General features: G+C 50.6%; 1 protein-coding gene and 1 pseudogene across 3 annotated transcripts in view; one reads left to right on the forward strand and one right to left on the reverse strand.

Moving 5' to 3' along the window:
- The first annotated feature begins 3,251 nt into the window (after positions 1-3,251).
- Positions 3,252-25,899, forward strand: part of PXN (paxillin) — a 47,844-nt gene continuing 25,196 nt past the window's right edge. Inside the window, exon 1 of one of the 3 annotated variants that reach the window (XM_088019579.1) lies at positions 3,252-3,387. In XM_088019579.1, coding sequence (XP_087875705.1) covers positions 3,375-3,387 — 13 coding nt within the window. In that variant the 5' untranslated portion in view covers positions 3,252-3,374. The remainder of the gene's footprint in view (positions 3,388-25,899) is intronic. The other 2 variants (XM_028116691.2, XM_028116692.2) reach the window with 2 other exon arrangements.
- Positions 13,647-13,849, reverse strand: LOC148162325 (U2 spliceosomal RNA; annotated as a pseudogene).

The following is a 25,899-nucleotide window of genomic DNA, read 5'->3' on the forward strand; positions in this document are numbered from 1 at the left end:
AAAAGAGGGATGCCTGGGTGGCTCGGTTGGGCATCTGCCTTCAGCTCAAGTCATGATCCCAGGGTCCTGGGATTGAACCCCGCTCCCCCCTCTCCCTCTGTTGCTCCCCCTGCTTGTGCTCCCTCACTCTCCCTGTCAAATAAATAAATAAAATCTTTTTCAAAAATAAAAAATTATATTAAATTAAAAAGGTAAAAAGAAACAAGTAAAATTAATGTTTTATCTACTCCAGTATATCTTAAATGTTACTGTATCAACCTGTAATCAATATAAAAAAATATGGCCTTGCCTCCCCATTTTCATTCCCCACCTCATATTTCATGGTGCAAATTCCTTCCAGTCCTTCCAATGCACCACGGCCTCTGTCTTGCCCATAAGCCTTTGCATATGCTGTTCTAGGCAGCTGGGAATGATGTGAGGTTATTCATTCTTCATACAGGCCTATTTGCTCTTCTGCATGCCCTTTTGGACTATAGCCCCGAAGAAGGCGGCACCATATCAGTTTTATTCATCATTGTACGTCCAGCCTGAGCACAGCTCTTGGTACAGCGCAGGCACTGTTAAATATCTCACCACCAAGTGAATTAATGAGCGACTTCACTACTTCTCTTCTGCGTCTTCAATTAAACCATGAACTTTCTGAGGAAAGGGACTATGGTTTGCTTTGTTCCAAGTGTCAGGCATAATGCCCACCAGTCATTCAGCAGATATATATTGAGCAACACCTCCTATATGCTGTGCACATAGCAATGGACATGGTTCCTGCCCTCACGCGCTCTAATAGGATGAGGGACATTTATCAAATAATCCTACCACTACATGTAAATTGCAGGAGTAAGAAGTGCCTACAAGGGCGCCTGGGTGGCTCAGTTGGTTAAGCGACTGCCTTCGGCTCAGGTCATGATCCTGGAGTCCCGGGATCGAGTCCCACATCGGACTCCCTGCTCAGCAGGGAGTCTGCTTCTCCCTCTGACCCTCTTCCCTCTCGTGCTCTCTATCTCTCATTCTCTCTCTCTCAAATAAATAAATAAAATCTTAAAAAAAAAAAGAAGTGCCTACAAAACAGAGGTACATTAAAGGTGTTGGAAGGGCACGAGATAGCATGACTGCCTGGCTGGGGAGCAGTCTTGACTCCTTGAGTTTTAATATAGGAGAACGTGGCGGCCAAAGGTGAGGCACCTGGTTCTGCCTTCAAAAAAGAGCTCGTCACCGAGATCGAGAAATGGCGGCTTCCAGATGCAGGGTTTTCAGGGCAAGGCTGAGCTCTTCTTCCAGGGCATCCCCTAGCCAGTGGCTAAACATGGTGGGGGGGACTGGGGCCATAATACTTCTGCCCGGTGGGGCTCCTCCAATGAGTTTTTGTTCTGGCACTTCCTGTTAGGTTATTTATCTTTGTCAGATCTGAGTCCTTGCCGGATCCTGCTTCTTCCCCTTTCTTTCATGGGCGTTACCCCCCCACCCCCACCCCCAACTCCATCTCAGCATCTGCTTCCTGGAGGACCTGACTTGACCCAGAGGGTCTTGGCGGCTGGATTCTGGTGGGCAAGGGAACTCAAAGTTATGCTTACAGGGCATTTTTATATAGAATCGACACACTACCCTTGCCCTTTGCAGAGTGGGGAAGGGCTGATAGTCATAGGAGCCTCTATGAGAATTAACTGCGGTAGTAGCTACATAGTATCTGGCACTCAATGAATGGCAGCTGTTAATATTACCTGGTTTCTTTTCTTTTTTTCTTAATTTTATTTTATTATGTTATGTTAATCACCATACATTACATCATTAGTTTTTGATGTAGTGTTCCATGATTCATTGTTTGCGTATAACACCCAGTGCTCCATGCAATACGTGCCCTCCTTAATACCCATCACCAGGCTAACCCATCCCCCCACCCCCGTCCCCTCTAAAACCCTCAGTTTGTTTCTCAGAGTCCATAGCCTCTCATGGTTAGTCTCCCCCTCCGATTTCCCCCCCTTCATTTTTCCCTTCCTGCTATCTTTTTTTTTTAACATAAAATGTATTATTTGTTTCAGAGGTACAGGTCTGTGATTGAACAGTCTTACACAATTCACAACGCTCACCATAGCACATACCCTCCCCAACGTCTATCACCCAGCCACCCCATCCCTCCCACCCCCCACCCCTCCAGCAACCCTCAGTTTGTTTCCTGAGATTAAGAATTCCTCGTATCAGTGAGATCATGATACATGTCTTTCTCTGATTGACTTATTTCGCTTAGCATAATACCCTCTAGTTCCATCCATGTCATTGCAAATGGCAAGATTTTGTTTTTTTGATGGCTGCATAATAGTCCATTGTATATATATACCACATCTTCTTTATCCATTCATCTGTACCTGGTTTCTACTCATTTCCTCTGGGCTCTGGGGTGGCAGTGGGTGTTTCAGGAAACTATGCCTGGCACTGGGTGTAATCTTGAAGTTTTTCTTTTTTTTTTTTAAAGATTTTATTTATTTATTTGACAGAGAGAGACACAGCGAGAGAGGGAACACAAGCAGGGGGAGTGGGAAAGGGAGAAGCAGGCTTCCCGCCGAGCAAGGAGCCCGATGTGGGGCTCGATCCCAGGACCCTGGGACCATGACCTGAGGAAGTTTTTCCTTTAATGTCTAAGTCGGGGTCCCCTCTGCTCCATGCAGAATTTTGGAAAAGTCTCCCTTTAGGGAGGGTAGACATGTGGAAGATTAAGGGATATATAACCACAGAAGTACTGAATCTGGCCCCAAAGTCCAGATTGCAAGCTGCACTGCCATCGGTCCAGAGGACGACCCCAAGAAAGGCCCTCCAAAGGTTCCCTGCTTTTCCTGGTACTGATTTAGGGTCCTCCTGGGAGATGACCTAATGGGAGACAGACAGACAGACTGGTGGACAAATATGACTCTCCAGTGGATGGACATGTGATGAGTGAGTGACTGATGGATGGACAGACGCAGGTCAGACTGTGAGATGTCAACACAGGAGATGGATCTGTCAGCCAGACGGTCAGGCATGTGACTTTGAGACGGACAGAGACTGACCGCAGGGCCTGAAGGCCTGGGAGCCTCCCACCTGCCGACTCGGCCGCGAGGGGGCGCCGCCGCTCCGCCCGGCGTGGCCCACCGCCACCTGGGCGCGCGCTCGCGGGCCGGCGGCGGGGCGGGGCTAGCGTGCGCACGGGGCGGGGCCAGGTTGCTCCCGGGGGCGACCGCGGGCGGGGGCGGGGCGCGCGTGCTCGCGGGGGCGGGGCGCGCGCGGCGGCGGCGCGTTCCGTTCCGGGCTGAGGCTCGCGGCGGAAAAGTTGTGGGGCAGAGAGGAGCGGCCCCGGGACGGGCAGAGAGCGGGACGCCGAGCCGGCTCCCGGCGCCCGCGGTCCCGCCATGGACGACCTCGGTGAGTAAGCGGGAGGCCGAGGGAGGAGGCTGCGGGGGGCGCGCGGCCCCGGGTCGGGCGGGCGCGAGCGAGCGGCGGGGGCCGTGGTATCCCGCCCCCGGCGGCCCGGGTCCCGGCTCAGCTCGCTGCATACTGGGGTTCCGCGGGGCCGGGATCCCCGGCTGGGCCTGAGTCCCGGGCCAGGCCGGCCTCGCCGCCGACCTCACAGCCGCCAGCCCCCGCCTCGGGGACGGCCCCACCTCCGGACCCCGGACCTCGGGGACCCACCCCCATCCTCTAGACCAGCCGTAGGGGCCAGCTTGCACCTCAGGGACCCGCCCCGTCCGCCCCAGGGACGGACCCCCTACTGCCTGCACCACATCGCCTCCCCCGCTGTGGGACCCTCCCTTCACAGCCGGCTCCCCCACCCCCCCACCTCACTGATCGGCCGCCCAACTCGGGGAACAACAGCTGCCGAAACTCTCGGTTGGTCCCTCATTTCCAGGACCTGCTCCCACCCCTTTAAGGACCTCTGCTTCAGGGATAGCCCCTCCAAGGCCACCCCTTTCATTTCACAAGTTAAAGATGAGCCTCCAATGACCATACCCCCACAAAGACAAGTTTCTCTCTGTCCTATCCCCCCGCCCAACCCAGGTCTGGGCACCCTGTTTCATGGGCTGGTCACTCCACTTCCCGACTGCCCTGTCCACTCTGTGGACCAGCCCCTCCCCTTTCCTATCACAGATGAGCCTAATCCTAGAAGAGTAAGCTGGGGAGACATGATTCTTCCCCCGCTCCCAGAGTCTGGTGCAGTGCCAGGGGAATGAGGTGGGAAGTGGGCCCCAAGGTATGGCCATCTCTGGACTTGTCCGGGCTGGCAGAGTTCCTCCCACCCCCCAGCATCCAGCCTTGCTGGAGGCCACACAGGTAAGGAGGACAGGAGGCCCATAACAGAGTTTTACTGTTTTCATGTTATCAGAGCTCCCCAACTACTCTTTTCAGTCCAGTCTTTTTTTTTTTTTTTTTTCAGTCCAGTCTTGATCTGGTGTTAGGACAGGGAAAAGTATCTCCTGAAACCTGACACTAAACCCAAGGGGGTTCATGCCAGGGTTCTAGGAATGCCTTCAGTGACCTGAACCCTGGAGTGAGAGGATTCACTCTTCACTCCTCTCTCCCTCCCCTTCATGCCTGTAGCCAGAGGGCCTCTGAGCTGGGGAGGTATTGGTGTGTGGGGGGGGGAGTTTCTTCTCTGTAGGAGCCTTGTCTTCCCTCTCTGGACTGTGGGTGGCTTGTGTGACCACTGATGCTTTCTCTGTCCCAGCCTCTGAGGAGTAGATTCATCAGACAGCTCTGACTGGCCGCCCCCAAGCGCACAGGGCACTAAGTTAAGACTGGCTATTTGTAGGTGCTGGACTTCCAAGGGGGCAGGGAGGAGGACCGCCAGCTTCCTTTTGCAAAAGATCAGGGCGCCGCCGAGAGATCCTGGTGCTGGGGATGGTGTGCAGTCCTGCCTGTTTTGCAGAGTGTGGTGGCTGCCAAGCATAGTTCTGCCTTTGGGTCAGGCTTGGCACCCATTTTTCTAACACACTCAAGGTTGGCATGGCTTGCAGGCAGGTATTTTTTTCACATAAAAAATAAGCTGAGAGGAGACTGGGGGATGTTTTTTGAACCAGGATCTGAAAGTCTTGATGCTTTCCCAGCAGGAACTGGGGAGCAGAGTTTCTCGGTTTCTAAAATGCTGATGTGTTTCTCTTGCTTTTCTTTTCTTTTTTTTTTTTAAAGATTTTATTTATTTATTTGAGAGAGAGAGAGAGAGAATGAGAGATAGAAAGCACGAGAGGGAAGCGGGTCAGAGGGAGAAGCAGACTCTCTGCTGAGCAGGAAGCCCGATGTGGGACTCGATCCCGGGGACTCCAGGATCATGACCTGAGCCGAAGGCAGTCGCTTAACCAACTGAGCCACCCAGGCGCCCTCTCTTGCTTTTCTATAGTCCCTTACACACGGTACTGTTTGAAGGTCTGAGAGAGTTTTGTAGAGTTTGCTGTTGGAGTCCAGAATTCCTGTTTTCTGACAGTCTTCCATTTAGGGCCAGGAAACTGAGTTGAGTCTCGGGGAAAAGAGTATACTGGCAGAGGGGACCGCAGGAATTGAAATTTGCTGTTTATGGAGTGCTTCCCCATACCTCAACTTGTCCCGTCCTCCCTCACAGCAACCCTTTATAAGAGCCCCTTACTTAGGGCCACTGCTCTCATTACTACCTGCCTTTTACAAATGGAGAAAACGGACTCAGAGAGGTTGATTCACTTGCCCAAGGCTGTACCGCCACGGAATGACCAAACCATGACTAGAGAAGCCCAGTCCTTGGCTCCTAGATCTGCAGCTCTCGTGTACCAAGGGGTCTTTCTTCCTGAGGAGGGGGTGAGCAGCACGTGAAGGAGGGGTCGCAGGGGAGTGGTGGCTGCCGCCTGTAACTTCTGCCGCCTTCCAGCAGACTCCCCAGTTGTTCTGGGCTGCCTGACTTCCCTTGGCCCAAGCTCCCAGGAGGCCAGCCACGCCTGGCTGCCCCGGAGCCCCCGGGTGGGAGCAGTGGGGCGAGCTGGAAGGGGAGAGGAATTTGCCTCTGTGCTCAGCCCCCATCAGCTGCCTGGATGGCTGCACCTCAGCTGTTTTCCTTAGTTAGGGTGGACACAAAGGCCAGGCCTCTTGTTTTTACTTTTCTCCTGAGAGTGCTCTCAGCTGTGAGCCTCCTGGTTCCTGAAACAGGGGAGTTTATGGTCTGTCCTGTGGCAAGGCTAGAGGTGGCAGAGTCTCTGCTGTGACTTGGTTTTTTTCGGGGGGGGTCTTAAAAATTGGGGGACTCTTCCCTCCCCAAAGCGACTAGTGACAGCCTCACCATGTGCTGTTTAATAAGTTACAAATTTATAGCTCTTTGGGCAGAAAAACAGAAACACTGCCCTTCCCTGTGTGTTCTCTCTGTGCTGCAGGGGTGGCTGCTGGCGGCTTTTCCCCGTTACTGTTTAGATGCTGGTTTGGCCCGGGGTTCACTCTGTTGAGTTCTGGCTGGAGTTTCCTGGACAGAGTTCCCACAACGCTGAGATACACTCTGATTACGGTTTCGGACCTAACTCCTCGCTCTCCCCTCGTTCATGTTCCTAGTGCTCTTGGGGGGGCTGTGACCACAGCTGCGGTCCAATAAAGGTCACGTGTGCTTGATGGGAGACAGGCATCGGACTCAGCATTTTAGGGGTATGATCACTGCCATTCCGAGAGGGAGGTGTTTTATCTCCGCTTTACAGATGGGGAAACGAGCCCTGGGAGGTTCACTGGGGGAAGCTGGGGTTGGAACACAGACTGATCCAATTCCAGATCTGGTGAACTAAATTATAATAAGGTTAAGTGCTGGGTGAGGTGACTAACTGGGGGGTGAACCATGGGCTTGCTGACTAATTGCTAATTACCTTCAAAATTTGTGCCCTGGGGGCCATCCCGAATAAACGGCCTCTATGGTAAAGCGTGGGTCCAGTTCAGACCTTGATAGCTTTGCCTTCCCATCTCTTACAGGGGTAACAGCCAGCTGTTGGCAATGCCCAGTTGCTGTTAGAATCTGGACATGTCTTCTTTCAGCTTCTCAGCAGTCTTGACCCTCTGAAAAACAGTGCCTCATTGTCCTTAGGGGGAGTGCTAGGGGAGCAGGGCAGTTGCCTGGGGCATTCCGGGCTACGGAGCCTCCCTGTTTCCATGGAAAGTCTGCACTTCGGGCTTGCCTGTCTGTGGTGCCTCTGTGTGTTAGGCCAGGGTCAGGGCACCCAGCTGCTGCCCCGCGGCAGAGGCAGCCTGGGGAGCGATGGTGCGTTCCGCATCCATGCCGGATGTTCTGGGCTGTACGCTAGTGGGGTGCGGAGCTGGGCTCCGAACCCGGTGCGTTTGGTTCTCAGGCAGGTGCGCTTTCCGTTGTGCTAAGCTGTCTGCTGCTCCGTGTGGAGAGGTTCGGGTTGCTGGGGCCATAGCCCTGCCGCTGTGGGTTGGAGGTCTTCCAAGGGAGCCTCGCAGTATTCCCTCCAGCTTCCCCAGTGATGGCCATGCATTGAGAGGCTGGGTGGGTCTTTGGCTGGAGGGCCGCTCAGAAGGCCGGAGTTACCGCAGGAGCTCTAAGCAGCGCCTGTCCCCCATATAACTCACCATGCGTGGAGTGTGCTGACCCTCCAGAGCTTCCTTGGGCCTTTACCTTGTTCCAAGGCCAGAGAGTGGAAAAACTCCTCCCGCCTCCGCCTCATTGCAGCCCTTCCCTGGGTTGTCCTGGTCTCAGTGCCTTCATTAATAATAACAAACAGCTGTAGAACTCTTTCCCATAGTTTTTATTGAGCACTTAAACTGTGTACAGGCACTGTGCTGGGCACCTTACGTGCATTGTTTCCCTGACTCATGTCGGCCATAGGAGGCACAGGTTCTATTATTATTACTACTGTCCATTTTACAGACGTCGAAACTGAGGCACAGAGAGGGTTAGCCCCCCTTACCCAAATTCTGTTAACTAGTGAGTGGCAGGGCTGAGGTTTAAATGCAGAGTCGGGCTTGTAACCATTTTTACACCTCTGTTCCCATAATGCTGGATCGGATCTCGCTTGCCTTTTGGTTTGGTTGTTTTCCATTTCTAGGATGCTAAAAATCTTTTCTGCCCCCTCCCCACAGCCTCCATTCTTCCCCTCCCCACAGTCTCCCCTATCCAACCCCTTCCTGTTCTCTGGGCTTCTTCCCTCTCCTTCTGTCTTTCTCGGGATGGGCTGCTGGACACTTGTGGCAGAGGGTCTCCTGCTCAAGGCCCTCCCAACCCCCATTCTCCCCCCCTCCTTCAGTCACCTGTTCCCCTTGGGGCAGAGGGTAGCCCTCTGAGGTCCCTCTTCTACGCCTGGTTGGAATTGGAATCAAGCCCTCCATGCCCTTGGCCCATACAGATGTGCTCCTGTCTTCATTCAGGTGTTTCTATGTTGCCACCAGCTGGAGCCGGCCCATTTCCAGAGGAGGAAGTCTTTTAAGGTGGAGAATTGAGAATTTCCTCTGGGAGGGAGAGAGGGCGAGAGAGAATTAGGGGGGGCTGAGTTTTCCCAGAAACCCTGACAAAGCTCCTGATTAAAAGGGGTGTCCAGGAATTGTCTCCTCCCCAGGATAGGCCCAGAGCCTTCCCAGCCCCCAGGTCTACTTTGCCTCTTCATTTGGGGGCCTGTTGGGAGTCTCACATCTGGCCTGAAGCGTGCATTCACGTCCCGATAAAGTCTTCCAGCTAATGGATTGATTGCCTAACCAGTGGGACTCAGGGCTGGCCTCTCCAGGGAGGCCTTGGACGCTGGGCCAGTGGCAGGCAGAACGTGTGGTTGGCCAGGCCCGGCAGAGCCCCCAGTGGCCAAGTTTTCTCTTAAAGATGGCCTTTTAATGCTTATTTCTTGTGTTGTGATTGTGGTATTGTGGTTTTATGGGTAATATTATCATTGTTAGGTGCGTGTTAAAAGTATTTGGGAGTAAAATGTCATGATGTCTGAAACTCAGTTTGAAATGATACAGTAAAAAGAAAGGGATAGAGAGAGAGAGAGAGAGAGAGAGAGAAGGAGAAAGCCTGCAAGTATGTGTGCCTGTTTATACAAAATGGCAAAATGTTAATGACTGAATCTAGGTAGAGGGTATGTGGGTGCTCATTGAAATGCTCTTTCACCTTCTCTGTATGTTTAGACACTTCCATGATCAAAAGTTGGAAAAAAGTAAAACGTGGCTTACTCAATAGCGGGCTCAGGGTTATTCAGCCAGGAGTGTAAGAAGTGTCCACCTGTGACCCTCGGCCCCCTGGGACGCTGCACCCCCAGTGGAAAGACTGGGTGGGCCGGCAGGAGCCAAGCAGGCCAGGGATGGTCAGGACCGACAACTCTCAGCTCGGGTTGGGGCACACAGCCACAATGACCCAGGCAGTAAAAAGGACAGGGCCGGCCGGAGACAGCGAGCTTCCACAGTGCGGAGGCAGCCTCCGGGGTTATTTTGGGTGTGGGGACGTTAATCAGACCAGGGTCAAGGCAAGGGAGATGCTGGGCTCTGGGCAGAGTTTGGAGAGGGTTGCCTGGGTGGGATGCAGAGCAAGGCTTTACAAAAGAATAGCCTCTGGGCAGCTGGAGCCTGGGGGAGGGGACGAAATGCCATTGGCCTCACATCATGAACCTCTTATCTGTGGCCAAAAGAACACCACTAGCCTGTGGGCAGCGTGGGCCAGAGTGGCCCCCGGGCTCTTGCTTGCAACTCAGGTCTGGCCATCCAGCCTTCAGCCGGCCTCTCCTGGAATCCCCACTCCCAGATCCCTCTTGTCTTGTTTTGTGCTGACTCAGAGCTGGGCCACTTGGGCCTCCCATCTGTTTGGGAAAAACAGCTGGATTCTGGCACCAGTGGTCCCCTTGGCTTTGAGGGCCTGGTGCCTACTAGGAACATTTTGGGCAGCCAGCAGGCTCTTTCTTGTAAGGGGAGCACTTCACACGAGGGTCTGCTTTGAGACCCACGTCTGTCTGTCGGCCTGCAAGGACACAGAGGCTCGCCGCTTGGTGAGGATCAAGGGATCTTCCTAGTGAGGGCTCAGAGTGGTGTGCCATGGCCTTTCTCTGCCTGTTTGAAACGCAGCATGATGTGTGTTTTATGGGGGGGAGGGGCGGTGCTGTGAGGAAGCTGTATGTAATTCTTGGCTGGGACTCAGGTAATTGTTTTAATGAAATGGAATGCAGCTTATTCAGAACTCACTTGGCAGAGACAGCCATGTTCTGTTCTGTTTTCTTGTTGGGGAGAGCAGGGCGCACATTTGCAGCTGTTTGAATAGTAGAGCCCTGGGTGAGCGTGAAGGTGGGCGGAAGCCTCTGGGGAGCTCTTTTCGGTTTAGCTCATGGATCCTCAGGCTGCTTGAGACGCCTCTGGACAGCAGTCTGTGTATCCTTTTGAATAAGCCCTGGAGACCTGGGCCTTGCTCTCGACAAAAAATCCTGTTGAAAGCAGGCTGTAAAATGGGCCTGCAACCTGCCTCCTGCATCGTTGGGAGTCCGCGGGCGACGAGGGGTGTGGGAGCTCCTGGCACACAGCAGATGGACCTCCACGGCTGTCTGTTCACCCACCCCACACGTCCCTCCACCTCAGCACCTTTTATGAGGCCCCCCCCACCCCCGTGTATCCCATCAGCGTAGACCTGACGTGGCCATCCATGGGTCCCTTTTTCTTCTGGTTCTCTCTTTACCCATCTGCCCCTTCTAACTTCTTTGTCACGTCTTTACTTTGCTCGTTTTCTGTTTTTAACACAGCCTGGGCCATTCTTCTACGTTTTTTCTTCTGCTAAGAATGCATCCCGCTCTTTAGTGGCCATATTTCCCCCTCTCTCCCTTGAGATCTGCTTCTCCACAGACACCCCCCCACCAGCTTCCTTCCCCACTTCCTTCTCGAATCCCTCTGGGGGGGCCCACCTCTGTGTTACTCCAAAGGCTTCTGCTGGTTCCCTGTTTTGCTCCTAGGTACCTAGGTTAATTTATCTACTTGCGTGATCTCTCTTTTCACTTGTGTGCTGGCGACTCCTAAATTTATATTTCCACCCCTGACGTGGATTCTATTGTCCAGATTCTTCCGGCCTGCAGGCCAGCAAAGACCCAGCTCATTTCCTCCTCACTCTCTCTTCGTGGCCTCAGGCATTGTCTGCTCTCTCTGTGATTGTCCCCTCTCTTCTCTCGGCCTGTGTGACATCATGGGCCTTTGCTCAACACTTTAAGATTTAGACATTTTTGTGTGCTTCATCACTGTTGGTAAGGATTCTGACCGGGCGCCTGGGTGGCTCAGTTGGCTGGGTGACTGCCTTCGGCTCAGGTCATGATCCTGGAGTCCCTGGAGAGTCCCGCATCGGGCTCCCTGCTGGGTGGGGAGTCTGCTTCTCCCTCTGACCCTCCCCCCCTCATGTGCTTTCTCTCTCTCTCATTCTCTCTCTCTCAAATAAATAAATAAAATCTTAAAAAAAAAATGATTCTGACCACAATTCTTTGGGTTGGGTGCTAGTTTTCCCCATTTTGCAGATGAGGAAGCTAAACTGCAGCTTCAGGGACTTAGGGGCACACCCACTGTCACCCAGATCCTGATGGAAGAGCTTGACCTGAGTGTCACCTTAGGTCCTCTGGCACCAAACCCATTCTCTTTTTGGTTCTTCATACTGGAACCACAGGTTAGATTTGGCCTGAAGACCCATGTTGCTTGGCCTTCATAATATTTAAAAATATTCCAAATTACTGTTGGATCCTTAAATAACACGGGTTTCAACTGTGTGGGTCCACTTATATGTGGTTTTTTTAAAAAATAAATACGTATAGGGCACCTGGGTGGCTCAATCGTTAGGCATCTGCCTTCGGCTCAGGTCATGATCCCGGGGTCCTGGGATCGAGTCCTGCATCGGGCTCCCTGCTCAGCGGGACGCCTGCCTCTCCCCTCTCCCACTCCCCCTGCTTGTGTTCCCTCTCTCGCTGTCTCTCTCTCTGTCTCTGTCAAATAAATAAATAAAAATCTTCTTAAAAAAATAAAGACAGTATAGTTCTGTCAGTGCATTTTCTCTTCCTTATGATTTCCTTAACGTTTTCTTTTCTCTAGCTTACTCTGTTCTAAGAATATAATATGTAATATACAAAATACGTGCATAAAATATACATACAGAATACGTTTTCATCGACTGTTTATATTATCAGTAAGGCTTCTGGTCAACAGCAAGCTATTAGCCGCTACATTTTGGGGGTACTCAAAAATTATATGTGGATTTTCATAACTTGACTGACAGAAGCCACTTATTAAAACGTTGATGTTATTAAAAAAAAGAAGTTATATGTAGATTTTCAACTTCTCAGGGAGTCGGTGCCCTTAACCCCTCTGTTGTTCAACGGTCAACTGTGGTTGCCAACATTTAAAACATTAGGAGTTACACATACAAATCTGTATGGTGTCTCTTTTGAAGAAATCAGTGGGCTGCACTGGATGCCCGTCCTCCAAGGCACCACTGGGTTGGCCTCAACAGCTCCAGCCCTCTCATTGGTCTTCTCCGTTGGCCTGCATTGGGCCTGCTTGGGGAGGTTCTTAGAATGCTATCTTTCTGCCCCACGTTTATGGCAAATACACACTTGCTAAATCTAGGGGGTTTCTTTTCAAGATTTTATTTATTTATTTGTTTAATTACTTATAAAAAAAGTAATCTTTACACCCAATATGGGGCTCGAACTCACAACCCCGAGACCCAAGTGTTGTGTACTCCACTGGCTGAGCCAGCCAAGCATCCCATCTAGGGGCTTTCCTAAGCTTCATTCTCTGTGTTAGATATAACTTCTGACTACTCCAAGCACTTAGCTGGGCCTAGAGTCTGGATCTTTTTTTTTTTTTTTTTAAAGATTTATTTATTTATTTATTTGACAGAGAGAGAGAGAGAGAGAGAGAGAGAAAGAGAGGCAGACAGAGAAAGCACAAACGGGGAGGAGCAGAGGGAGAAGCAGGCTCTCTGCTGAGCAGGGAGCCCAATGTGGTGCTTGATCCCAGGACCCTGAGATCATGACCTGAGCCGAAGGCAGACGCTTCATGACTGAGCCACCCAGGCGCCCCTAGAGTCTGGATCTTGGTCCAAGTTGCAGAAAATTGCCTCCTTACGTGTCTGTCCCCCCTCCCCCTCCTCCTCTTAAGATTTCTGCAGTGGCTACCTTGAGAAGGCTTTTTTCTGGTTCAAACCAGCCACCTCTTGACCCTCCCACTTCAGTATAATGTAAATTGGGCTTCTTTCCTTTTGTCTCCCCCTCTGCCCTGTAGGCCCCTTCAAGACAGGGATCTTACCTGCCTTTCGAGCTTCCCTCAGTGCCAAGTTCAGCTCGGTTCTCTGCAGTTGCTTAATAAATATTTGATGGTGGTTGATGATTAAATGGGTTTGAACTGCGGACACCCATCGTGATGCCAGACCTCCAGCAAACCTCTTCTGCTGGAGAATCGGAGTAGGCGACCGTCTGGGTTATAGGTTGGTGGGGAGGCCGCGTAGTGCCGCGGACAGAACACAGGCTCTGACATCAGCCCTCCTGGGTCTGTATCATTGCTCCCACTTGCTGACTGCATGACCCTTGCAGGTCACCTTACACCCTTAGCCTCAGTGAAACAGGCACACTTCTAGAAGTGCTTTAAAGTACTCAGTAAGGGGGCGGGGTGCCTGGGTGGCTCAGTCGGTTAAGTGTCTGACTTTTGCTTTTGGCTCAGGTCATAATCTCGGGGTTGTGGGATTGAGCTCTGTGTCAGGCTCTATGCTCAGCGGGGAATCTGCTTGAGACCCCCCCCCCAAATAAATCAGTCTTAAAAATAAAGTACCCAGTAAATGGTGATGGTTGTTATTATCATTCCTGCTGGGAATAATCAAAACATTGCTTGGGGGCCTTGGCTTTCTCTACACTTGATCTTAGCCAAAAGGCCAAGAAGCGATTGCCTTGGCCTCCTCTGTCTCCTCTCCACTTCACCAGTCTGCTGCCTGTGTTTGTTGTGGCCTTGGTGGCAAACATTTGTTTATTTTTATTTTAATTTTTTTTTTTACTTTTCCCCAGTGTTGAGTAGTAGTGGGTAAAGAGGACAGGTGGCAAACATTTAGTGCACATGAGCCTGGTTGACCATTCAGCTGAGCCTGAGGGAGGAATCAGACTTGGGTTATCTCCTGGGAGGATGTGATTTGGGACTCTCATCGCCCTGTGGGGTAGAGAGCTTGGGGGCGCAACTCTGCAGATGAAATGGTTGTCCCCTAGTGCTGGTGGTATTAAGTTGGGTTTTGGTTCTTAAGACCTTGCATTTCCGCAGAGCCTCTTTGGTGGCTTTGAGAAGGAAGTGGCTGGGGAAAGAGGTCATTCAGTGGCTTGGTTCATACTAATTGCTCATCTAACACTAACATATGAGAGCTGCCACAGAGAGTGGCCCTGGGATCCACTTTCCGATTTAGCACTGGGCTTCTCCCAGAACCCACAGGCCTTCCTCTGGTCAAGGAAGGCCGTGAAGGATGCTCCATGACATCTCTAAAGCCTCACGGGATGGGTCTAGGCCACTGAGGCTCCTAGTAGCAGGAAAGAAAGGGAGAATTTGGTGTTCTGGACCATAAACTGAAGTTTTTGTCAGTCGAGTGAACCCAGCTAATAGCAAGAAGCTGGCCCAGTGGCTGGGCTGCCCTGCCTGCCTCTGGGACTTTTTAGGGGCCGTGAATCTGTTAGGTCAGCCCTGAACTCCATGGGGAGGTAGAAGTGGTTCAGAGAGTCCTGGCCAGGCTTTTCCTCACTCTCTGTTTCCAGGAACATTCCTCTTCCTTAGGTGGAAATGGGAGTGTCCCATAGCCTGCACTTGTTTCCTCTGGATTTGCCATCCCCCGCCCCTGGACTCCTGGCCTGGCCGACCCACTAGGGTGGTTTCTCATCACTGCTGAAGTCCAGGACAGCCAAGTTGGCCTGGCTCTTCCGGGGTGGGCTTGAAGGAGAGGCCGTGCCTCAGAGACCTGACGTGGCTACCCTGCTGGGCTTGCTTGGTCACATGTTGCCTGTCCTGGCGCTGTGAGTGATGTGGGGCTTCCTCACCCTTCCTTAGTACAGTCAGCCTACCTGCACCCTTGGGGTGAGCTGCTGGGTAGTGGGGTGGCCTCATTTCCTCCCTGCCTCATCAGCTCAGATGGCCTCTTCTCCTGTGTCCTGAACTTTCCAAGAATTTCTGCCCCTTTTCTCTCTTCGGAAGTCAGTACTTGAAGTCTTTTTGCCTGCCTGAGGCATCCACGCCGGAAACAAGCTGGGGAAAGAAGAGAGGTGTCACCTGGAGGCAGTTGTCACAGCTTCCTGTGGTCACTTGTGGTCATCTGCTTCCAAACATCCTGTTTGCGCCCTGAGAGCAGCAGGAATGCTGACCTGGAGATAGCTGTTCTCTGCCTGACCTCGTTCAGAGGCACGGGGGCCAGGGGTGTCACAGTCCGTCTGTCCCCCCGGGACCCTTGGTTTGCTGGTCACTGGCTGTTGATGGTGTTGCTGGTAGCAGCTCCTTTTGGCATCTTTGTCTTGGACGTCATCTCTACTCTGCCCTTCCTCTTCTCCCTTCTTCTGCCTGTGAGATTTGTCCTCTGAATGTTCTGTTGGGTGTAATGAGTCAGCGCTCCCCTTTCTGTGGTTCTGGACCCATCCAGTCTTCCTTAGAGGCCTCCCTACACTGACAGAGCTGGAAGAAGTCTTAGGATATCCCCTACGGGTGTGTGTGTGTGGGGTTCTCCAGCCCATTACCTTCCTCAGTCAGAGTGACGCACTTTTTATCAGTTTCTATATTGGACTTTTATCAAAGACTGCAATTGCACAAGGAGTTTTGAGGCTTTTTAAAACATTGAAAATAACAGTGTAAAAACATTTGAAAATCACAAGGTTCAATCCATGCCTGTTATGGGTGGTCAAGCCCGAAGCGCTCTGAGGAGAAAGCACTTGCCCAGAACACTCAGTAGTAGAGCAGAACTGTGTTTTTTCCTCTTTCTTACCCTTTTTGAGGAATATGTAGGGTCCTGGTTTTCTTCATTTCTAGAACTACACACCTGCCACAGTGTAGCCTCAAGCTTGTTTTTCTCTAGGGACCTTTCTCCTGTCATTTTGTATCTGATACTGTTACTTTTGTCAAAAGTTTTTATGTCAAAAAGATACATGCTTATTACAAAAATTTTAAAAAGGCCTAAGAGAAAATGTTTGTCCTTTCCCCACCAGGGGTAACTAGTAATATTGTTAACAGTTTGGTGTGTATCTTTTCTGTACATTTATAAATATGTAAGCACCCAGATGATATACATACCCTTCACTGTGTTGTTGTTGTTTTTTTAAAATAAAGTGAAATTCACACAACATACAAGTGACCATTTTATTTTATTTTTTTATTTTATTTATTTTATTTTTAAAGATTTTATTTATTTATTTGACAGAGAGAGAGAGAGCACAAGTAGGCAGAGCGGCAGGCAGAGGGAGAGGGAGAAGCAGGCTCTCTGCCGAGCAGGGAGCCGGATGCGGGGCTCGATCCCAGGACCCCAGGATCATGACCCGAGCTGAAGGCAGCCGCTCAACCGACTGAGCCACCCAGGCGCCCCTATTTTTTTAATTAAAGATTTTATATTTTGGAGAGACAGAGCACAGGTGGGGAAGGGGGGGCACGGCAGAGGGAGAGGGAGAAGCAGACTCCTCACTGAGCGTGGAGCCCGATGGGGGGGCTTGAGTTCACGACCCTGAGATCATGATCAGGAGTTAACCCACTGAGCCACCCAGCTGCGCCTAGACTATTTCATCACCCCAGAGGAGTCCCCGTACCCATTCAGCAATCTTTCCCCCTTACCACCTCCCCCAACCCCTGGTGATCACTAATCTGCTTTCTTCTCTTTGGATTTGCCTATTCAGGATATTTCATATAAGTGGAATCTTATAGTATGTGGCCTTTTGTGATTGGCTTCTTTCATTCAGCATACTGGTTTTTAAAAAATTTTTTTATTGTTCTGTTAATCACCATATATTACATCATTAGTTTTTGATGTAGTGTTCCATGATTCATTGTTTGTGCATAACACCCAGTGCTCCATGCAGAATGTGCCCTCTTTAATACCCATCACCAGGCTAACCCATCCCCCTACCCCAGCATACTGTTTTTGAGGTTCATCCATGTTCTAGCATAAATCAGTACTTCATTCCTTTTTATGGCTGCATAATATTACATTGTATGGATATGTACTGCATTTTGTTTATTCATTTGTCAATGGATGGGTGTTTGGGTGGTTTCCACATTTTGGCTGTTGTGAATAGTATTGCTGTGACCACTTGTGTTCAAGTTTTTATTTGCATACCTGTTTTCAGTTTTTGTTGTTGTTGTTTATGTCTCTTCACTGCTTTTAAAGTTTATTTTTCTATATTGTTGTAAATGCCTAATAAAAGGACTAATTGTATTCATGTTACTTTTTTTTTTTGGAGGGGAGAGAGAGGGAGAGAATCTTTTTTTTTTTTTTTTCCTGAGAGAGAGTGTGTGAGGGGGGTGGGAGGGGCAGAGGGAGAGAGAATTTTAACAAGCTCCACACCCAGGGCAGAGCCCCACACAGGCTCAATCTTCTGACCCTGAGATCATGACCTGAGCGGAAATCAAGAGCCAGCCGCTTAACCGACTGAGCCACCCAGGCGCCCCATTTTACTTTTAATATTTAACTGTCTTTTCCCTGATTATCAATGTTATTATACTTGTTCATTGTAGAAAATTTGAAAACTACAAGGGTGCCTGGCTGGCTCAGTCAGTAGAGCATGTGACCCTTGATCTCAGGGTTGTGAATTTGAGCCCCACGTTGGGTGTGGAGCCTACTTAAAAAAAAAAAAAGGTACAGAGATGCAAAGAAGGAAATGATGAAAACTCAGAGATAATCAGAGAGAACCACAATTAATATTTTAGTGCATTTCTGTAAAATCTTCTCAGTGCATGTATATTTACATAATTGAATAATTGCCACCATTACTATAATGTTTACCCTGTGCTAGACATTGTTCTAAGTGCCTCACTTGCATTATTTCCCCTTCATAACAACCTTATGAAGTAGGTATTTTTGTGGATGCCAGTGCTAAAGCACAGTGAGGGTAAGGGATTTGCCTGAGGGGAATTGTTGGTATGTGGCGGAACCAGGGTTGGAATCTGGAGACTGCTTTAGCCCATTGTGTCCCATCCAGCCCCTTTGGTTAGACTGACTGACTTTCTTTCTTTCTTTCTTTCTTTCTTTCTTTCTTTCTTTCTTTCTTTCTTTCTTTCTTTTTTTTCTTTTCTTTTCTTTTCTTTTCTTTTTAAGATTTATTTATTTGAGAGAGAGAGAGAGCATGAGCAGGAGGGGCAGAGGGAGAGGGAGAGAGAATCTCAAGCAGACTCCACGCTGACCTGGGCTCACAACCATGAGATCAGGACCTGAGCCTAAACCAAGAGTCAGAGGCTGAAATGACTGAGCCACCCTGCACCCTTAGACTCCATTTGGATTCCTACTCAGTGATGCCACTGAGGGCCACTAGAGAGATAGGAGGAAAGGAGTCAGGCTGGTGTGCACGTATGTGTGCTTTCCTGCATGTGTGCGTGTGTATCTTGTATATGTGGATCACAGTGTGCTTTGGAGTGTGGTAACTGAGAAAATGATCAACCAGTTGCATGGGGGCGGGTGTTGAACCCTGACCCCCATCAGATTTGTCAGGGATTGAAAGCCACTGGGGAGTGTGGTGTGAACTGAAGTGCCTCCCTCCCTCTGGGGGAGGTTTGTGGACCCAGCAAAAGGAGGGGAGCCTTTCCTGCTCTGTGGCCACCCCTCCACCCCTTTGGTGTGGTGAGCAAAGGCCTGGGGTCTCTTGTGCTCCTCAGACCAGCGCTTTGTGGGCCTTATGTCTTGGTGCTTTTCAGCTCTTGGATTATTTTCTTAGGTCTTCCTCTGGCTTCCTTTTGAAGGGCTTTTTCTCAATTATTGGTCTTTCTCAGTTAGAGAATTGAAATCTCCATGCACAATTGTGGATTTGTTTCTTTTTCCTTTCAGATCTTTTTTTTTTAATTTAAGATTTTATCTATCTATCTATCTATCTATCTATCTATCTATCTATCTATCTATCTATCTATCTTTCTATCAGGGACAGAGAGAGAGAGAGCTCACAAACACAAGCAGGGGGAGCGGCAGGCAGAGGGAGAAACAGGCTCCCCACTGATCAAGGCCCCTGATTCCGGAGTCAATCCCAGGACCCTGGGATCATGACGTGAGCTGAAGGCAGATGCTTAACCGACTGAGGCACTCAGACGTCCCCTTTTCCCTTTCCATTCTGTCCATTTTCCCTTCATCTAGTTTGAAGGTCTGTATGCATTTAGGACTGTTACATGTTCATGATGAATTAACCTTTTATCATTATGAAATGTCCTTTTTTATCTCTGGTAATATTCTTGCTTAGAAGTCTACTTCATCTGATAGTAACAGAACCAGTCAACTTTCTTGGTATTAGTGTGGTATATTTTCTCCATTGTTTTGTGCATAACAAACTGGTAAGAACTGTTTATCTGTGTCTTTGTAATTAAAGTGTTTCATATAGATAGCATATATGGAATCTTGCATTTTTATCCAGTCATAAAATCTCTACTTTTTAATTGAGGTAGAGATTTAATTGATCTGATTATATGGATTTTTCTAACATTTACAGTAGTTATCAACATGATTGGGTTTATTGTTTCTTTTTTGTTTGTTTGTTTGTTTTTCTTGGTGGGCAGCAAAGCAAGGTTTATTAGCGATAGCAAAGTGATAGAACAAAGCTCCCAAAGAGGGAGGGGACCCGAGAGGGTTGCCCAATATGATTGGGTTTAAATCTGTCATTTTGCCATGTTTTCTGTTTATACCATGTGTTTGTTTGTTTATTTATTTCAAGTAAGCTCTATGCCAATGTGGGGCATGAACTCACAACCCCAAGATCAAGAATCAGGTGCTCTGCCTGCTGAGCCAGCCAGGTGCCCCTCTACCATCTGTTCTTTATTCTTCTTTTCCTGCCTTCTTTTGGATTCATTGAGTATTTTTTAGGATTCCATTGACTCTCCACTGTTGGCTTATTTAGCTATACTTAATTGGTTTAACGTTTTTAGTGGTTGCTGTTTGGTTTATAGGTATAACTGATCACAGTCTACCGTCAGGTCATGTAACACCATTTCACATACAATATAAGACCTGACAAGTGTTCAGGTCTCAATATAAAACCTGACAACGGTTTATTTCCATTTGCCTTTCTTGTCCTTTGTGTTACTGTTGTCCTAAGTTTTATTTCTATACGTATTATAAAGTTCACACTACATTGTTAGGCAAATTTATTTTCTGGTTCTCTCTGTTCCTTTATAAACAGGGCCTTTTAAAACTGAAGGAAATTAATAGAAAATGTTTGCAAAACATTTCTTTTTTTCCCTTCCTCTCCCTTTTCAAAAGCTTGTCTTTCTCTGGCAGTTTTCCCTGCTCTTGGAGCTTCCCTCAGCATCGCTATCTTCTGGGTATGCTTTGTAGTTCGGCTCCTCTGTGGCTCGGTCATGATAATCAATGATGCTATCAGCCACTCCAGGCTCCAGAGCCCATGGCTGGTGTTGCTAACACGTTCCAGTGGCACCCGTTTCAGAAAATCCTCACATTCCAGCTTATGTCTCCTGCCTCCCCTGCCCCATAGGGAGAGGTGTGACAAGATGAGATCTGCCGGGCGCTAGGGCTGCCATTCTCCCTTTTCTTTCTTGCCCTGTCGCTTGCTAATGAATGTCCCTCCTCCTCTTCCTCCAGCACCAAGTGAAAGTGCCACCTAGTCCCAGGGTCTGGCTCTGCTTGGGTTATGCAGACTCCCTCCAGGTGCTTCCCTCCTGGGAGCAGCCCACCTCACCGACTCGACCCCGCCCCCCCCCCCCCAGGAAGCTAGACAGGCCACACAGTGAGTTTAAACCTTAAGTACCCACAAAGGGCTGCTGTGCTCTGGCCACAAAGTCTTGTGGCGTTTTCCTTTTCCTTTTTTTTTTTTTTTTTTTTTTTAAGAGTGAGCGTGGTGCTGTTTGGGGAGATGGTGGTAACTAGATCACTGTAGAGGGAAATTTCCTGGGTTAGAAGAATAGAGCGGCTTGGGCCCTGTGCGCATGCGTCGCTTACCCTTCCCATGCTTTGCATGTAGTGAGTGCTCACTGAGGCCCGGAAGCAGCACAGACTGAAGTGGTGGGGCAGGTCTCTGCCGCGCATAGGCTTGGCAGGGTCGGTCATTCATTCGTTTAGCACTTGTCGGAAGAGCTCCCGTTATGTTCTAGGCTCTGCTCAATGTGAGGAGGTGAAGATGGGTAAAGACACAGTTCTTGTCCTCGCTGAGCTCTCACAGGCTGGTGGGACGTGGACACTCAGGCAGATGGTTCTTACCAGCTGGATACATGCTCTCCTAGGGGAAGTGCATGGTGCTTTGGGAACTCAAAGGAGAGGGGCCTTGAACCCTGTGCAGGGAATGTGGTTGGGGAGGGCTTTTGGAGGAAACAGTACCCTAAGCTCACTCTTTGTTGTGTGTTTATTTTAATTGGAATGCTGACATTTATAAAAGGCCCAAACCTTCGTCTTTTAAATAGATACCATTCCATAATAAGATTTGGGAATTTCTTACAGAAGAGGGCCCCATCATAAAAACCACACATCCCTTTTTTTAGGTAGGCAAAGCAGATCTTTTTTATCCTCATGTTGTAGGAGAGGAAACTGAAATGTGATGAGTCTCAAGGGATACGAAAGGATTGAGCATGGTAAAGAAGATAGGCGGGTGGTCTAGGCTCAGGAAACAGTGCGTGCAGAGGGCTGGAGGGAGGAGGCTTTTGTGTGTGTGTGCTAAGTTTGTTGGCTATTGGCACCCTGTGCCCTCCCAGTTGATGCGACAAACTAATCAGTCTGAGCTGCAAGGGCCAGGACAGTCACTAGCCTTTGCTTCCTCAGTGGGATGATCGTTTGGGGTGGCCTTGGTATGACAGCTGAGGTGGGGCCATCTCTGGGGCTTCTTTTATACTCAGAGCAGATGTTGAGCTCTGTCTGTGCTGGGGCCCCGGGCTGGTTTGGAAGGGCATTTCCCCGAGAGTTGGGGGCCTGAGATTTCATCTTGGGCTCACTGGCCCCAGTGGTGAGCCCATGTGCTCACATGGCAGGAAGGACCTGGTTCCGATGATAACGCTCTTGGCCTGGTCCCTCTTCCGGAGGGAGGCTGTTGGGGGATGGAGCTACCTTTGTATTTGGATTTCAGGGCAGACTTCACCAAAAGAGTGGGCCAAGGAAGGGAGCCCATAGTATTCTTGGGCACTCTGAGGACCCCCAGAGCAGACTCCCTGCAGTTTACAGCTCCCGCGAGGCCCGCTGGGGAGAACTCCTTGAAGAGCAAACTGGAGAGGCCATACTGTATCATTTCCTAAATAGCTACCTTCTGGGTCCCTATGAGACTCATAGGTGACGTGGCCAAGGGAAAAGTAAGTCCCCTGGGCCCGGCCCTGTGGGCCTGTGTCCTGCCTGTCCTCGATTGCTGACCCTTCCCTGCTCCTGCCTGCCCTCGCCCTGCTCCTCTTTCCGACCTGCAGTCTCATCTGTTGGATGTTGCAGCCTCCCACAGGAAACAAATGTGGGATGCCTCTGTTCCTCCCTCTTTCTCAGCCACTCCATTGCCAGGTCTCGTTGATTTTACCTAGTTTTATCTAGCGCATTGCTCCAGTCGAGCCCCCCTCCCTCCCATCTCTGCTCCACATGCTGTCTGAGTGATCCAGAATGCAAGCCTGGTCCTGCCTTCCCTGTTCCCTGCCCACAGTCTTGCGTGGCTTGCCCTTCTAAGTCCAGATTCCGCAACAGGCCCTGGGTACTTGACTCCTCTTCCACCAAGCTGAGACTTGTACTCTGAGCTCCAGTCCCCTGTCTGCCAGGCTGTTTCTCACCTCTGCCTCTGCTCCTCCATCTGCCGGAAAGCCCCTCCTTCCTTCTCCCCCTGCTTGGATTATGATGGTCTCCCACCAGTTAGTGCTCCCCAGGGTTAGACACTGTATCTTTGTCTCCCCAGTGCTCAGCATGGCACCTGTGCATAGTACTTGTTCGTGGACATTATTGGGGCCACCACTGGTAAAGATGAGGGATGGAGGGACTGAGGAGGCAGGTGAGACCAGTATGCAGAGCTCACCCATTTTCAAGGTTAACCGTGGATACCCAAGTGGGGCTTCCCCTGCTCGTTTTGTGCCTTCTGACTGGTGGCATCTTTGCTGGAGAGGAGTGTGTGTGCTGCCCGGGTCTGGGCCCAGCAAGGCCCCTTCCAGAATCTGTACCCGGGATTGAGGTGGAGCTGAGGCTGCTTCAGCCCCGGCAGTCGGACTTACCTTCCAAGGACCTGACAGTGAGGTGCAGGCATAGAGCGGCCACTCAGTGGTATCACCTCAGTGGTATCACCTTTGTGGATTCCCGACCCCTTTGGACCATGACTATTATGAGCCGTCTCCCAAGAGTACTGCTGTGGGGATGCGCACAAAACGTTCTGTGTGTAATTTCAGGTGGTCTGGAGGGGTGTCCGTGGGCGTCAGGTTCAGAGGGTGCAAGGTTAAGCTCCTTTGCTGTGGGGGCTCTCCGCCTCTGTCACCTGGAAGGGGGAACGAGGAGTCCCTTTGCCCCATAGGTGGGGTGCTGAACCGAGTCAGCAGGAGGAGGGGGGATGTGGGGCCAGGTGCAGGCCACACCAAGCAGGCAAGCGCTTGTCATGCCTGACACTCAGGGCCCCTGGAGCAAGTCCAGGGTGGGCTTGTGTCGGTGCTTCTCCAAAGGCTGAGCTCTCTGGCCGAGTTAGAAGTTAGAGCCCTTAGATGGGCATGTGTAGCAGGGACTACCCCGGCCCGTCTCAGGCCTCCTTCCTCGGAGCTTGGATTGTGGGAGCAGATGGCACCGTGGGGCTGGAAGGTCGGACTTTGGACCGGACTCCCGGGAGGACCAGCAGTGAGTACCCTTCCTGCTGTTGGCTTTGTGCACTGAGCTCCCCATGCCCTGAGCACAGGGCACTCCAGATGCTCCGACTTGGCAAGTCCTTGAACTTGGGGATGGCTCTGTAGCCAGGGAGAGAGATCACTGTTTTGGTTGGGTCCTGCACAAGCCTGTCAGCTTTTTAGCCAAGATCTTGTTGGTGGAGACCAGTGATCGGTCCTGGTGTATTAACAACTGGATCTGGGGGCACTGAGTGGTGGAGTTGGGCTGCCCACCTGACAGCTTTTCAGAGCACCTTCTCTACGATTCCTCATGGCTTGTAGCGCTGGGTGCTGTCTCTCACCTGCTCAGGTGGGGCAGTCAGGGATGTCAGCTTTATGGGTGGGACAGCCACTCGGCCCCCATCTGCCATCTGCTGTGACCTGGTGAGGTAGGCACAAAGGTTATGTACGGACTGTGTGCTTGTGATATGCCAGATATGCTTTCTATTCATTATCTAAGTTCTTCCTCCAGATGACTTGAGTGAGGCTTGGGGATTCCACAGTCCGCATGATTTAAGGGGCTGTTGTTACACCCGTCCTGTAGATAAGGGAACTGGGCTCAAAGAGGTGCTGGGCTAGCAAGGGGCAGAGCTGGGACTTGAACCAAAGTTGTTCAGCTCCAAAACCCACACTACATTGTGTTGCAAACTCACATACCTGCTGAGGCCAGGCAGGTGCTGTGTGTGGATGAAGTGAGCCAGAGGAGAAAGCTAGATTTCATGCTGCAGCCTGTGGTGGCCCTGCAGGAGAGTAGACCGGTATTGCTAGCTCTTCTGACTCGCTCCCAGAAAGCCAGAAATCCTGGCTTTCAAGTGAAATCTCTGGATTTCTTAAGACAAACTTGGATTTCTTGAAAAGCATAACCACATTCATCGGCGAGTGGGGTGCAGCCTGCAGGCCCTGGGCTGGTGGCCTTCACTGTATTCTTTGTTGTCTCCCTGAGCCCCCCTTCCGCCCTCATCCCGGAAGGAATGAATCAGAGTTCATTGCTGAAAGAGATCTTGGAAGATTGATCTGGGCCAACCCTTAGCCATTTATGATGCCTATTTCACCACACCACACCAGGAAGATAGGGAGGTGTGGAAAGGTAAGGAACTGTGAAATCTGGCTCCCTGCTCAGCAGAGAGTCTGCTTCTCCCTCAGAACCTCTCCCCTCTCATGCTTTCTCTCTCAAATAAATAAATAAATAAAATCTTAAAGAAAAAGGAACTGTGAAATCTGCACTTGAGAGCCTATGCTCATAGGCCAGAGCAGTTCGTGCCTGGCCCGCCAGACCCTGGGGTGCCTGTTTCCCACCTCTGGAGGCCACTGGCACTCCTTGTTGTCTGCTACCCCTCGCTGAGCTGCCCATGGCTGCAGGGGTGGCATGGCCCCTGAGATCTTCCCTCAGAGGGTCTGGACACCAGGGAAGAGTGCTGTGGCCGCTCTTTGTGCCTGGGTTTTAAGATCTGTCCCTGTCACGTGGAAGCTGGAGTTACTGTTCATAGTCCGTGAGATTTGATGCCTCTCATCTCTCTTCATACCTCAACTTGGTTTGGAGTAAGAACGTGGAATGGGGCCAGGCACCCCCTTTGCTTGCAGGCAACCCCCACCCCAACCAAGGGACAGTGCCCATGGAGGAAGACACCGTAGTCCGGGGCAAACAGGGCGGGTTGGGTGGGGACCGAGCTTCCACTTTTGAAAAGGAGAAGCAGTGGTGTGAGAGAGGGCAGCGCGAGGGTGGTGTTTGATCACTCGCCGACTTGCTTGGTGACCACTTCCTTTCTGGTTGCAGAGGTAGACAGGAGGAAGGGCAGCAGCCTTCACTGGCAGGCTTGTTCAGATCAGAGGGTGTCAGGTCAACCGTGAGGCTCCCTGGTTCCCCAGACATTTGTTTGGGTACAGAAGCACAGGATTTCTTGCCGGGTCCATCCTCAGGAAGTTTAGACCAGGGGCGTCCGGGACAGCTGTACCCCCTGGTGGACAGCACACTGCCAGGCGCAGAGC

The sequence above is a fragment of the Eumetopias jubatus genome, unplaced genomic scaffold (assembly GCF_037043125.1).
Source record: "Eumetopias jubatus isolate StellerSeaLion01/CBP00866 unplaced genomic scaffold, mEumJub1_p1.0 scaffold_16, whole genome shotgun sequence".
In the NCBI taxonomy this organism is placed as follows: Eukaryota; Metazoa; Chordata; class Mammalia; order Carnivora; family Otariidae; genus Eumetopias; species Eumetopias jubatus.